Source organism: Pristiophorus japonicus, chromosome 6, assembly GCF_044704955.1.
Source record: "Pristiophorus japonicus isolate sPriJap1 chromosome 6, sPriJap1.hap1, whole genome shotgun sequence".
NCBI lineage: Eukaryota > Metazoa > Chordata > Chondrichthyes > Pristiophoridae > Pristiophorus > Pristiophorus japonicus.
The window spans coordinates 127,520,887-127,536,626 of NC_091982.1; the positions used below are offsets into that span (position 1 = coordinate 127,520,887).

Below are 15,740 nucleotides of genomic sequence, written 5' to 3' on the forward strand. Positions count from 1 at the left end.
TCAGTTCCATTGGGCAGGCCACATCGTCCGCATGCCCGACACGAGACTCCCAAAACAAGCGCTCTACTCAGAGCTCCGACAAGGCAAGTGAGCCCCAGATGGGCAGAGGAAATGTTTCAAGGACACCCTCAAAGCCTCCTTGATAAAGTCCTCACCGACACCTGGGACACCTGGCCAAAGATCGCCCTAAGTGAAGGAAGAGCATCTGGGAAGGCGCTGAGCATCTCGAGTCTCATCACCAAGAACATGCAGAAACCAAGCGCAGGCAGTGTGGCAAACCAGACTCCCCACCCACCCTTTCCTCCAACCACTGTCTGTCCCACCTGTGACAGAGACTGTAATTCCCATATTGGACTGTACAGTCACCTGAGAACTCACTTTTAGAGTGGAAGCAAATCTTCCTCAATTCCAAGGGACTGCCTATGATGATGATCCCTCAACTAATATCACTAAAACAGATTATCTGGTCATTTATTTCATTAGTATTTGTGGGAGCTTGCTGTGCACAAATTGGCTGCTTCATTTCTGACATTACAACACTTCAATAATACTTCATTGGCTATTAGGCTCTTTGAGACGTTGCGAAAGACACTGTGGAAATGAACGTCTTTATTTCTGTCTGTGGAATGTCTGCCATGTTAGCCTACATCAGCTTTGCTGTGCTTCAAATAATTCATTGTCTGTAAAGTATTTTGAGATGTTTCAGAGTTGTAATAAGGTGTAATATAAATAGAAATCTTTCACGTGTGATTACATCTGCAATTGTTCCGGCCCATTTGTGTGAGTGGTGTTTTGTGCTGTAGGAATGTTAAGTAACCCCCAATCATTCACTGTGTCTCTCAGGGCCAGATTAAGACAAGATAACAGGGGTGAAAGTGATCTGTGGGGGTGGAGCAAAATGGGTGATAGTGAATTGACTGCACATCTTTACACCCTGCCCGATTTATCTTTCCATTGACTTGGTGTAAATGTTGTTGCCAATTTCCTATTGCCTCAGTTTTCTGCATGCTCTCGCCGACGAGATTCGAGGTGCTCAGCGCCCTCCCAGATGTACTTAGGGTGGTCTTTGGCCAGGAACTCCCAGGTGTCAGTGGGAATGTTGCACTTTATCAGGGAGGCTTTGAGGATGTCCCTGTAACGTTTCCTCTGCCCACCTGGGGCTCGCTTGCCGTGAAGGAGTTCCGAATAGAGCGCTTGCTTTGGGAGTCTCGCGTCAGGCATGCAGACAACGTGGCCTGCCCAGCGGAGCTGATCGAGCGTGGTCAGTGCTTCGATGCTGGAAATGTTGGCCTGGTCGACGACGCGAATGTTGGTACGAGTGTCCTCCCAGGGGATTTGTAGGATCTTGCGGAGACATCGTTGGTATTTCTCCAGCGATTTGAGGTGCCTGCTGTATATGGTCCACATCTCCGAGCCATACAGGAGCACCTCGAGTCTCGTTGCCGAGGGCATGCAGAAACCAAGCGCAGGCAGCGGAAAGAGCATGCGGCAAACCTGTCCCACCCACCCTTTCCTCCAACCACTGTCTGTCCCACCTGTGACAGAGACTGTAATTCCCATATTGGACTGTACAGTCACCTGAGAACTCACTTTTAGAGTGGAAGCAAGTCTTCCTCGATTTCGAGGGTCTGCCTATGATGATGATGATCGCTGCAGACCAATTCCACCTCCAGCAACCTTCTCTCACCTTGGTCCTCTTCTTCAAGTAATAAACCATCCTGCAGAGCTGCTGACACATCCTGGCATAGATCGACCCCCACAGGGCTTGTTGCTGATGAACTCCTGTGCTGTTTGTGTTGGGTGTTAGTCTCAGGATTGTCTCCCCACCCTCCCCAACCCACAACAGCATAGTTTGTTCTTCCACAATGGTATCCGCCCGGATTTCCATGCCCCAATTTGTGATGGGTGACCCTCTCTTCATTTAGAGCTAGTAACAGCTACATTGCCTGGCTGAGCAGCATGGTGTGGTACAGTTACACACCCGCTAGTCACAGTCTCAGGGTGAGTGTTCCTGCCTGTGAGCAGGAAGGTTCTGGGATCGCACCCTACACTCAGACAGCCCTGGGGATCAGGTACGGGACGCCCAGCCTCTCAACACTGCTTTAGTATCCAGCAGAGTCCTTGCATCTGATAGAAAGAAAGATTGCATTTATATAGCGCCTTTCACAACACCGGACGTCTCAAAGCGCTTTGCAGCCAATGAAGTACTTTGAAGTGTAGTCACTGTTGTAATGTGGGAAACGCAGCAGCCAATTTGCGCACAGCAAGCAGCAATGTGATAATGACCAGATAATCTGTTTTTGTTATGTTGATTGAGGGATAAATATTGGCCCCAGGACACCAGGGATAACTCCCCTGCTCTTCTTCAAAATAGTGCCGTGGGATCTTTTGCGTCTCATCCAAAAGACAGTACCTACACTACACTGGAGTATCAGCCTAGATTTAAGTGCTCAAGTTTCACAACCTGCTGACTCAGAGGCGAGAGTGCTGCCCACTGAGAGAGTGGCGTGGTGACCTGCCCACCCCACCCATTGCTCTGAGAGGTGGTTGTGTCAGGCTGATGATCTGCTCACATAAACAAGGTTACAGAAAACCCCAGAACAGGAGCTACTGGATGTAAAACAGCGGAAGGACTGCGGTGTCTCAAGCTTCGACTGAGCACAGAAGATTAAAGAACATCGACCATTCTGACTGGTTCCTTATGTGATCAGAAAAGTTAAGCTTTGATTTGCAAGCAAAATACAATGGGCTAGAACCTCCACTTTTGAGATTATCGCCCAAAAATGGGCGTTATTTCCGGCGTGGGTGGTAAAAAAGGGTTTTCAGATCGTCGGCTTCTCGCCCAGTCTCAAAACATCTCGTATACATTTTTGAAAATGGTCGTTACCGTGAACGATATCAAATGGGCGATAGTGCTAAGTTTTTCTGACCTTCTGCCGTAAAGTTAAGCTTTGAAACCTTAGCAACAGCATGGCAACGCAAGATTCCCGCGATTCAGGAGGTCAAGGGTTATCATGACATGTGCAGAAGAGGAGACAGAGAGAGAGGGAGCTCAGAGGCACTGAAAGTGTGTATGGCTGTGGTGTGAGCTTGTCTGGCTGTTGTGGGAGGCACGAGGGAGATTCACCAGCAGCAAAACGCCCACGAAGCACCAAGAACATAGTTGGCACTGAGCTTTTGTCCAACAAATAACATATAACATGGAAGGGATGGAGGAGGCCCTGGAGCTGGTAACCAGGAACATTGGTGGCAGAGGGCTCCCAGTAGTCCCGGAACGAGGCACTGCACCCCAAGGTGCCGCAACCCCATTGCCAACCACACATGAGAGCCAGCAGCAACATCTTGCTTCTGGCTTGGAGCACGTTCCCACCTCGGGATCATCCTCTCCCGTATCCGTTCAAGCATCGCTTCAGTCGTCACCCACCCCCCCCGTCCCCAACCCCCCAATGAAGCATCGGCTGAGGACCTCCTCGGCCAGGAGGCTTGGAGTCAGGAGGGGAAGGGGAAGGGGTAGAGGTGGGGAGGAGAAGCGGGGGCGGGGGGGGGCGAAGGGGGTGGGGGAACCATTGTGGCTCATTGTTGGTTTGTACAGAAATACTGATGATTTCAGACTAATGTTCGGGAGTTTAAATGCTTTTTATTTAACAAAACCTTGCAGCGCATTGGTTGAGATAGCTGCGCCATTACACACTGGTGGTTCCTTAACATCAAAGGGTATAATCACACTTAACCTCAATCAACTTAAACTTTAACTGTCACCAAGGTGATGCCCACCATTGATGTATGACCTGCACACCCAGCAGTGTGTCAGCCTTGTAAATAACACCAACGTTCTTTCAGGCAAAGCGATCATTGATGAGCTCCTGATGAAAGACTCTTGCAGCTAACATGCCACCATGGGCCCTTACATGTGGTCTACAGGGGGGCGGGGGCATGGCTTCAGCATCAGCCTGATTGTCTAGGCCGATGTCGGCGTCCGCCTCCTTGTCCTCCTCTTCCTCTCTCTGGTGAGGTGGACTGTGAGGCTCATCAGGCAATTCTTGTCCCCTCCTGACAGCCAAGTTGTGCAGCATGGAGCACACCACCACGAATTGAGCTACCTGCTCAGGGTGGTATTGGAGCTCGCCTCCTGAGTGGTCCCGGCATCTAAAGCGTTGCTTCAGCACTCCAATGGTTTTCTCCACGATATTGCAAGTTGCTCTGTGGCTCTCGTTGTATCGCCTCTCGGCCTCGGTGTGGGTGTCACGCAGGGGGGTCATCAGCCAGGCAGCAAGGCCATGTCCTTTGTCACCAAGCATCCAGCATTGACCTTGTGGCTGATTGTTAAACAAATCAGATACAGTGCTCTCACACAGGATGTGAGCATCATGGATGCTGCCTGGAAATTAAGCAGTTACTGCCAGTATAATTTGCTGGTGGTCGACAGCCAGTTGGACATTCAGGGAGTGGAATCACTTGCGGTTGCTGAAAACCTCAGCATCCTGAAAAGGTGCCCGCATCGCGATGTGCGTACAGTCTATTGCTCCCTGCACCTTGGGGACGTTTGCAATTCTGGAGAAACCTAGAGCCCTCTCACTCTGTGCCTCCCTGGTCATAAGGAAGCTGATCAAGTCCCTCCTGCCTGTGTACAGAGCTTCAGTGACTTGTCTAATGCAGCGATGTGTGGCATGCTGAGAAAGTCCGCAAATGTCGCCAGCTGTGGCCTGAAAAGAACGCGAGGCGTAGAACGACAGTGCCGCGGTGACCTTGACCTCGACGGACAGTGCAATTCTGATGGTGCTGGCAGGCTGCAGATCTGCCTTATCAGCTGGCAGACCTCAGTGATAACCTCTTTGTGGAAGCGTAGTCTCCGAAGGCAAGTGATGTCGGGCAAGTCGAGGTAAGACTGCTTCTCCCTGTACTTGCAGGGGGTGTAATGTCTGGTCCTCCTCATCTGTCTGTCACTTGTTCATTGGGCACATAATGCAGTGGAGCTTTCCTTCAGTGATGTCGAGTCTGCTGCATGTATTTGGTCACCACGAGAGGGTGAGAAAGGACATGCCTCATTGCAGTAGCTCTCTGTTTTCCACCGATTGCACACAAACAAGGTATGTCCAGATGAACACACCTCATCAATTCCAATCGGTCAGTGTGGTCAATGTTAAGTCCTGACTCTAATGTACTGACTTACACGAGACACATGCTGAAGTCAAGGTCACTCAGGACCTGCACCTTTAATTCCAGCTCTCCAGTGCTGCACTTGCCTGAGACCTCCCGTTATATACCACACTGGGACAGGTAAGGAGTGTCTCCTGCAAGTGCACCCCTGGTGGTAAGGTATCCTTATTGTTACAGGTCATATCCAGTTACAGTCATGTATAGCATGGTAAGATACAGTTATATACAGTAATGTGAGATACATGACATCACCCTCCCCCAAGGTCTTATTGTCTTTATAGATTCAGTCTCTCAGGTGGTCTACGCTCTCGCGTGGAGCATCTTAGTTGTGGTTCAGTTGTTTGCCTTGGTGCCTGTTTTTCGTTCGGTGTGATTGCTGGTATCTCGCCTGGGCTGTCTGTTTCATTCCGTATGATTGCTGGTATCTCGCCTGGGCTGTCTGTTGAGACTGCCCTTTCCTCAGGTTCTTCCACCTGTCTGTCCACCAGGTGTGGTGTGAGTTCCACATTGTAGTCTGCCTCTGGTTCTTCAGTGTTATCAGTGAATCTACTTTTTACTTGGTCTACATGCCTCCGGCAGGTTTGGCCATTGTCCATTTGTACAACCAGTAGCCTGTTTCCCTCTTTGTCTGTTACTGTCCCTGCAAGCTATTTGGGACTCCGGCCATAGTTTAGCACAAACACTTTGTCCCCTATCTCATTCCACCACCCCCTCGAATTTCGGTCATGGTACTCAGTTAGCTTTTGACGCTTTGCCGCAACAATTTCATGCATGTCTGGGAGGATTAACGAGAGCCTGGTCTTTAAGGTTCGTTTCATCAATAGTTGTGCGGGGGGGGAACCCCAGTCAACGAATGCGGACGAGATCTGTATGCCAGCAGCAGTCGTGACAGGCGGCTCTGCAGCGTGGGACCTTGGATTCTGAACATGCCTTGTTTAATGATCTGCACTGCTCGCTCCACCTGGCCATTGGAGGCCGGCTTGAAAGGTGCCATCTTAATGTGATTTATACCGTGGTCAACTGTAAAATCGTGAAATTCTGCGCTGGTGAAGCACGGACCATTATCACTGACCAATATGTCAGGAATGCTGTGCGTTGCAAACATGGTTCTAAGGCTCTCCACAATGGTGGAGGTGATGCTCGAGTTTAAAATGGTGCACTCGATCCATTTTGAAAATGCATCAACGACTACGAGGAACATTTTGCCCATGAATGGGTCCGTATAGTCTACATGAACCCCCGACCACGGTTTGGTGGGCCAGGGCCAGGGGCTTAGGGGGGCCTCCCTGGGGGCATTACTGAGTTGGGCACAAATGGTGCACCAACGGACGCAGAGCTCCAGGTCCGCGTCAATGCCAGGCTACCAGACATGGGATCTGGCTATGGGCTTCATAAGTACGATCCCCGGGTACTTGCGGTGGAGCTCCCGGACAAACGCCTCTCTGTTTTGTAAGGGCATAACTACTCGGCTGCCCCACATCAGGCAGTCTGCCTGTAGTGGGAGTTCATGCATGAGCCTATGGAAGGGTTTGACCTCCTCGGGGCAGGCATCGCGAGCCTCTGCCCAGTCACCGATTAAAAAGCATCTTTTAACTCGGGATAACGTGGGGTCGCTGGTCGTCCAGGCTCTGATTTGGCGAGCCGTCATGGGCGAACCTGTGGATTCAAAGGCATTGATTGCCATGACCATCTCACAGTCCTATTCGTCGGACCCTTCCGTGGTCGCCAGGGATAGCCTGCCAAACACGTCGGCACACTTGTCTGTGCCTGGTCTGTGCCTTATCGTGTAGTCGTAAGTCGCCAGCATGAGTGCCCACCGCTGAATGCGCGCCGAGGCGTTGGGGTTTATTGCCTTGCACTCAGATAGTTGGGACGTGAGGGGTTTGTGGTTGGTTTCTAACACAAACTTGGCCCCGAAAAGGTATTAGTGCATCTTTTTGACACCGTACACGCACGCGAGCACCTTCTTCTCAACCATACCGTACCCGCGCTCCGCCCACGAAAGTGACCTGGAGGCATAAGCAACGGGCTGCAATTTACCCGCATCATTGACGTGCTGTAAAACGCACCTGACCCCGTACGCTGATGCATCACACGTAAGGACTAACTTTTTACCTGGGTCAAAAAAGGCTAAAACACTTGGAACATAGAAGGTTGCGTGCCTTATTGAAGGCGCGTTCTTGGGCGTAGCCCCAAAACCAATCGCACCCCTTTCTGAGTAGCACGTGGAGAGGCTCCAGCAGCGTGCTCAAGTTCTGCATAAAGTTCCCAAAGTAACTGAGTAGCCCGAGAAAGGCGCGCAGTTCCGAGACATTCCGGGGCCTGGGTGCCAGGCGAATCGCTTCGGTTTTGGATTCGGTTGGGCGGATTCCATCAGCGGCAATCCTTCTGCCCAAAAATTCAACCTCAGGCACGAGAAACAGACACTTGGATTTCTTAACTCTTAGGCATACCCGATCCAATCGACTTAGTACTTCCTCAAGATTGCGGAGATGAGAGTCGGTGTCCCTGCCCGTGATGAGTATGTCATCTTGAAACACAACCGTCCCCGGGGCAGACTTGAGCAGACTTTCCATGTTGCGCTGGAATATTGCAGCTGCCGACCTGATGCTGAATGGGCATCGATTGTACACAAAAAGGCCTCGATGTGTGTTGATGGTGGTGAGTATCTTAGACTCTTCAGTCAGTTCTTGCGCCATATACGCAGATGTGAGGTCAAGTTTCGAGAAAAGTTTTCCTCAGCCAACGTGGCAAATAGGTCCTCCGCTCTGGGCAGCGGGTATTGGTCCTGTCGGGAGACTCTGTTTATGGTAGACTTGTAATCCCCACAGATTCGCACGGATCCATCAGGCTTCATGACGGGGATGATGGGGCTTGCCCAGTCACTGAATTCCACGAGAGAAATTATGCCTTCCCGCAGAAGCCGGTCCAGTTCGTTTTCAATCTTTTCCCTCATCACATAAGGCACAGCTCTAGCCATGTGATGGACCGGTCTGGCATTGTGTGTGATGTGGATTCTAACTTTAGCCCCTTTGAAGGTGCCCACACCTGGCTGAAAGAGATGTTCAAAACATTTGTTGAGCAGGAGGTCCGTTCCCCTGACGACATGGCGTGAACATCATCCCATTTCCAATTAAGTTCTGCTCGCCAGCTTCTCCCCAACAGGGCTGGGAGATCCCCGGGGACAATCCACAGGGAAAGTCGGTGTACCATCCCTTTGTGTGTGACTGAGAGCATGGCGCTGCCAAGGACTGGGATGATTTCTTTAGTATAGGTCCTTAGTTTGGTGTCGATCTTTGTGAGTTTTGGTCTGTTGCTTTTGTGCGGCCACAGCTGTTCGAATTGTTGAACGCTCATGAGGGATTGACTGGCCCCCGTGTCCAGTTCCATGTTGACGGGTATCCCATTGAGTAGAACCCTCATCATAATTGGAGGCATCTTGGTGTAAGAACAGTAGACATTGATCGTGTTAACCCGCTGTACCTCAGCGTCCTGTGCACTGTTCCAACCGTGCACTGGTCCGCTTTCTGACCCTTCCGATTCGTATACCAGCTGAGCTGCTGTTTTTCTGCACATGCGAGCCAGATGCCCCGTGTAGTTGCAGTTTCTGCAAACGGCATGCTGAAATCAACACACCCTGGTTGAGTGCCTTCCCCCACATCTCCAACACAGACCGCTTCCATTGTTTCCGAAGGATGAGCTGCACCTGGCTGATCTCACTTGAGCTTCTCTCAATCTGTTGTTGATTACTCGCATTGTGGGTTGATGAGGTGTGATTGGCCGTTCATGTGGCCCTTGATTTTGATGGCTTCTGGTGCCACTTCTGCTGTTGAAGGCCTGCTCTCCTGCCTTTGTCTGTGTGTGGGGGGAGTGGTTTGTTTCACAATGTAAAACCCCTTGTTCCGATGCCTCATTGGTTGTCGTACCCGAAGTATAGATCAGCCTTGTTTCTTCTTCGCCTGCCAAGAACGTCTGTGCGACCAGTACTGCTGCCTCTAGAGTCAAGTTTTTAGTCTGTATAAGCTTTTGGAATATGTCTGCGTGGCCTATTCCTTCAATAAAAAAGTCTCTCAGTACTTCTCTCCTTAGTTCATCAGGGAACTCACATGAACTAGCCAGCCTCTGAAGTTCTGCCACGAAGTCGGGTATGCTTTGGCCCACACAGCGTCTGTAGTTGTAGAACCTGTGTCTGGCCATGTGTAGGCTGTCCGCTGGCTTCAGATGGTCTCTCACCAATGCGCTCAACTCCTCAAACGACTTGCTTGCTGGTTTATCGGGTGCCAGCACGTCTTTCATTGAAGCGTATGTTTTCGAGCCACAGCTGGTCAAGAGATGGGCTCTTCTCTTGTCTGCCTTATTGTTGCCCAGCTAGTCTTTGGTCACAAAGCTTTGCTGGAGCCTTTCTATAAAGTTATCCCAATTGTCTCCAGCATTGTATTTCTCATCTGAGCTGTTGGTAGCTATTCTGTGGATTCTGTGATCCCATCCTCGTCGCCACTGTTAAGTCCTGACTCTAATGTACTGACTTACACGAGACACATGCTGAAGTCGAGGTCACTCAGGACCTGCACCTTTAATTCCAGCTCTCCAGTGCTGCACTTGCCTGAGACCTCCCTTTATATACCTCAGTGGGACAGGTATGGAGTATCTCCTGCAAGTGCACACCTGGTGGTAAGGTATGCTTATTGTTACAGGTCATATCCAGTTACAGTCATGTATAGCATGGTAAAATACAGTTATATACAGTAATGTGAGATACATGACAGTCAAGATGTTTTTAGAGATGTTCACATCAACTCCAACAACCTGCAGAGTACATCCGAACTCCCCCGAGGTTAAAGCTCAGCAGCCTTTTAAAGGACCCGACATGTGATCGACAACATGGTGTCCATAACGCTGTGATTCGTTCCGGTTAGTTCCACTTTTTGTGGCCGCTTTTTTGGACGAGCGATATTGTGGGCGAAATGTGTGTGAGGTGGTGAAATTGACGATGGGTGAGCTCCATGGCCACGAGTTTTGGTAAGTATGCTCTTTACCACAAAAAGCAGTCGGCGGGTGCTAATATTGAATCTCGGCGTTAATTCCGTGCGGAAAGTAACGCTGGCCGATATTATGGGCGTCGAAGTCGGCCATTCTGTTGATTCTGCCCCAAAAACAGTGGGCGGACGGAAATATTTTTCTCGCCGTTAAGCACATGGGGAAAGTAACGCTCAGTGATAAGTTTCCGAAAAATGCCCGTCAGTTTCCATTTTGTGCCAAAATGGACAATATCTGGGTGTTATACGACATTTCAGCGCTAAAATGTGTGTTAAGTGGAGGTTCTAGCCCCTGGTGCTGCAGAAGCAGACCGTTCGCGGCAGGGAGGCAACGTGGGGCGCGGGTCACGACACGGGTGGTAGTCGACAACACTTACAGCTGGAGAAGACCAGGGGGCAGGACTGGGCATCCATTGGGAAGTTCTGCAGATACAGCTGGCACTCTGCCTCGATGGTGAGTCTACAGAAAGGAAAGAAGGGCATTCCATCAACCCCACCCTCAGAGGGCAGACCCTGTCACCTCCCCTCCATCCCTCACCCTCCCTAACCCTGCATCTGTCCCCTCCCTAACCCTCCAACCTCACCCTCCCTTCAACCTCCCCCTCCCTAACTCTCCATCCCTCCCCCTCCCCCCTATGACCCTCCATCCCTCCCCCTCCCTCCAACCTCCCCCTCCCCCTCCCTGACCCTCCGTCCCTCCCCCTCCCTAACCCTCTGTCCTTCCCCCTCCCTCTCCCTGACCCTCCGTCCCTCCCCCTCGCTAACCCTCCGTCTCTCCCCCTCCCCCTCCTCCATCCCTCCCCCTCTCTCTGTCCATCCCCCTCCCCCTCCGCCTTCGTCCGTCCCTCTCTCTCCCTAATCCTCCGTTACCCCCCTCGCCCTTCCTAACCCTTTGTCCCTCTCCATTCCCATTCCTTAACCCCCCCGTCCCTCCCTCTCCCTAACCCTCCATCCCGCCCCCTCCCCCTTTCTCTGTCCCTCCCCCTCCCTCCTTCCCTCCCCCTCCCTAACCCTCCGTCCCTCCCCCTCCTTCTCCCTAACCCTCCATCCCCCTCTCTCCCCCTCCTTCCGTCCCTCTCCGTCCGTCCCTCTCCCTCCCCCTCCCTCCATCCCTCCCTCTCCCGGTCCCTCTGTGCCTCCCCCTCCCTAACCCTCGCTACCTCCCGCTCCTCCTGTAACAATCATACCTCTTTCACCAAGGTTTTTGTCAGCGGTCTCGTTGTAAGGTTGAGGAAAGTTAAGTTAGAGACTGTGAGATTCTGGGTTGGTTCCGATGGACAGCGATAAATGGAGCAACAGAGGATTAATCTTGAAAAAACAAATACTTTCTTGCCTTGAATTTGCTGTGCTTGGTGCCGCTGTAACTTGGCCTGGATTGTAGCGGAGGCCCTGTTTATGGGTGGATGATGTTTCTGCTGCATGTCTGGCTAATTACAATGTCACAGCAGCTAATGACTGAGGGAATTCAGCATGTTTGTATTGTTTCTCCTCCAGCTCCCCTCTTCCCTCCTGAAAACATGGCCTCCTTTCTGGAGAAAGGTCCATGGTGATTCATTGGAAACACATCACTCATTCCGAGTCCAGAGAGGATCATCACAGTAAATAGAGTCCGATACACATACACACACACACATACACACTCACACTCTCACACACGCTCACATAACACACACACACATACACACACACACACTCACACACAAACACACTCACTCATACATACACAAACTCGCACACAGACACAGTCACACACACACACACTCATTCATACACACACTCACACACAGACACACACTCACACACACACACACTCACACACATACACACACACACACTCACACACTCACACTCTCACACACGCTCACACAACACTCACACACACATACATACACACACGCGCTCACACAACACACACTCACACACAACACACACACTCACACACAGACATACGCTCACGCACATACGCTCACACACTCACACTCTCACATACACTCACACAACACACACTCATACACACACACACTCACGCACATACACACACACACACTCTCACACACTCATACACACACACACAGACATAACACACACACACACTCGCACACACAATCTCACACTCACACACACACACACACTCACACACATTCACATACACACGCACATTCACACACTTACAAACACACACAAACAACACACAACACACAGACACATACATACAGCAAGACTTCCTGGAGTATAAAAGCAGGGAAGTCTTGCTACAGTTATACAGGGTATTGGTGAGGCCACACCTGGAATACCGTGTACAGTTTTGGTTTCCATATCTAAGAAAGGATTTCCTTGCTTTGGAGGCAGTTCAGAGAAGGTTCACTCGAATGATTCCGGAGATGAGGGGGTTGTCTTATGAGGAAAGGTTGAGTAGGTTGGGCCTCTACTCCTTGGAATTCAGAAGAATGAGAGGTGATATTATCAAAATGTATAAGATTGTGAGGGGATTTGACAGGGTGGATGCAGAGAGGATGTTTCCACTGATGGGGGAGACTAGAACGAGGGAACATGATCTTAGAATAAGGGGCCGCCCATTTAAAACAGAGATGAAGAGAAATTGCTTCTCTCAGAGGGTTGTAAATCTGTGGAATTCGCTGCCTCAGAGTGCTGTGGAAGTTGGAAATGGATTTAAGGCAGAGGTAGACAGTTTCTTAACCGATAAGGGAATAAGGGGTTATGGGGAGCAGGCAGGGAAGTGGAGCTGAGTCCATGATCAGATCAGCCATGATCTTATTGAATGGTGGAGCAGGCTCAAGGGGCCGTAAGGCCTACTCCTGCTCCTATTTCTTATGTTCTTATGACAGACACACACACACACACCGACAAACATAAATAACACGCAAACAATTACACATAATGCACACAGACACACACACAATACACACTCACTCACAGACCCATCTCACACAAGCACTCACACACAACCCACACACAGACACACAACACAAACACACACAAACACATTCACACACAAACAACACTCACTTACTCACACACACTCTCAGACACACTCACGGTAAGCGATTGGCTGGTTGAGGTTGTTTCCACTGGTAGGGGAGACTAGAACTAGGGGGCACAGCCTCAAAATACGGAGGAGCCAATTTAAAACCGAGTTGAGAAGGAATTTCTTCTCCCAGAGGGTTGTGAATCTGTGGAATTCTCTGCCCAAGGAAGCAGTTGAGGCTGGCTCATTGAATGTATTCAAGTCACAGATAGATAGATTTTTAACCAATAAGGGAATTAAGGGTTATGGGGAGAGGGCGGGTAAGTGGAGCTGAGTCCACGACCAGATCTTATTGAATGGCGGAGCAGGCTCGAGGGGCTAGATGGCCTACTCCTGTTCCTAATTCTTATGTTCTTATGTTCTTATGTTGATTGGTGAGTATTTCTCTTTTTTTAAAAACCTTGAGCATTGGTGTAAGTTAGGAGCTGCAATTAAATAGATAAGTTATATTTATTATCTAAAAAAACCTAATTAATTAAATCCGCTGATTGCTGAGTAGCGGCTGGGTGTGTTTTGCTCAGGTTGAGAGTTTAGTTCTACTCGATAGTTGTGAGTGTAACTAGAGGGATGGCAGAGTACCTCAGTCCCGTGGATTGCACATCCTGTGGCATGTGGGAAATCCTGGATACTTCGCGCAGCCGGGACGACCATGTGTGCAGGAGGTGTCTCCGGCTGCACCAACTCAAGCTCCGTGTTTCGGAGCTTGAACGGCGGCTGGAGTCACCTCGGTGCATCCGCGAGACTGAGAGCTACGTGGATAGCACGTTTCTAGAGGTGGTCACCCCGCAGCTTAAGAGTGTGCAGGCAGAGAGGGAGAGGGTGACCGCCAGACAGAAGAGGAGGACTGGGCAGGTAGTGCAGGAGTCCCCTGAGTCCATCCCCCTCTCCAACCGGTACTTTGTTCTGAGTACCAGTGAGGGCAATGGTGGCTCTGGGGAGTGCAGCCAGAGCCAAGTGCACGGCACCACAGGTGGCTCAGCTGCACGGGGAGTGGGGGGAGGGGGGAGAATGGAAGAGCTATAGTGGTAGGGGATTCCATAGTCAGGGGAGCAGACAGGCGTTTTTTGCAGCTGCAGATGTGACTCCAGGATGGTATGTTGCCTCCCTGGTGCCAGGGTCAAGGATGTCACCAAGCGGCTGCAGGCTATTCTGGGGAGAGAGGGTGAACAGCCAGAGGTCGTGGTCCATATCAGGACCAATGATACAGGTAGCAAGATGGATGAGGTCCTGCAGGCAGAGTTTAGGGAGCTAGGAGAGAGATTAAAAAGCAGGACCTCAAAGGTGGTAATCTCCATATTATTTCCGGTGCCACGAGCTAGTGAGTACAGAAATAGGAGGGTAGAAGGGATAAATACGTGGCTGGAGAGATGGTGCAGGAGGGAGGGCTTTATTTTCCTGAGGCATTGGGATCGTTTCTGGGGGAGGTGGGACCTGTACAAGCCGGAAGGGTTGTACCTCAACAGAGCCGGGACTAATATCCTCGAGGGGGTTGGGGGTTTGGGGAGGGTTTAAACTAGCTTGGCAGGTGGGTGGGAACTTGAGAATAGATTCAGTAGGGAGGGAAGTAAAGCTGGAATTGGAAAGCAAGAATGTAGAATGTAAATTTGAAGGAGAGAGGAAACAAGGGCTAGAAAGTAGTCAACAAAGAGGTCTGGCTGTACTAAATGGTATATACTTCAATGCAAGGAGTATAATGAATAAGGCGGGTGAGCTGAGAGCACAGGTAGACACTTAGGAGCATGATATTAAAGCCATTACAAAGTTATGGCTAAAAGAGGGGCAGGTATGGCAGCTCAATATTCCTGGTTGCAGGATTTGCAGATGGGATAGAGAGGGGGGTAAAAAGGGAGGAGGGGTGGTCACGGTAATGATTAAAGGAACTATTACAGCTGTGAGGAGGGATAATATTGCAGAGGGATCATCAAATGAAGCCATATAGGTTGAACTGAAAAACAAAAAAAGGGTGATCACACTGCTGGGAGTGTATTGTAGATCCCCAAACAATGAGAGGGAGATAGAAGAGCAACTATGTGGCACATTTCTGAGAAGTGCAAAAACTATAGGGCAGCAATAGTAGGGGATTTCAACTACCCTAATATTAACTGGGACAAAATTAGTGTGAAGGGTATAGAGGGTGCGGAATTCTTAAAATGCATTCAGGAGAACTTTTTTAGACAGTATGGAGCAAGCCCAACATGGGAGATGGCGGTTCTGGATTTAGTTTTAGGGAACAAAGCTGGGCAAGAGGAAGGGGTATCAGTGGGAGAGCATTTAGGTGCTAGTGATCATAATTCAGTTAGATTTAAGGTAGTTATGGAAAAGGACAAAGATGGAATAGGAATAAAAGTTCTAAATTGGGGAAAAGCCAACTGTGCTAAGCTGAGAGGTGATTTAACCATAGTGGACTGGAAACAGCTACTTGTGGGTAAATCAGTGTCGGAACAGTGGGAGGCATTCAAGGACGAGATCCGGAGGGTTCAGACCAAACATGTGCTGTAACT

The 15,740-nt window shown here is 50.2% G+C and overlaps 1 protein-coding gene across 3 annotated transcripts in view; it reads right to left on the bottom strand.

Moving 5' to 3' along the window:
• LOC139265241 (gamma-aminobutyric acid receptor subunit gamma-4-like) overlaps positions 1 to 15,740 on the bottom strand; it is a 707,225-nt gene that overhangs the window by 108,815 nt on the left and 582,670 nt on the right. For all 3 annotated transcript variants that reach the window (XM_070882172.1, XM_070882171.1, XM_070882173.1), the window contains exon 5: positions 10,571 to 10,653. In XM_070882172.1, the coding sequence (XP_070738273.1) occupies positions 10,571 to 10,653 (83 nt within the window). The remainder of the gene's footprint in view (positions 1 to 10,570; positions 10,654 to 15,740) is intronic.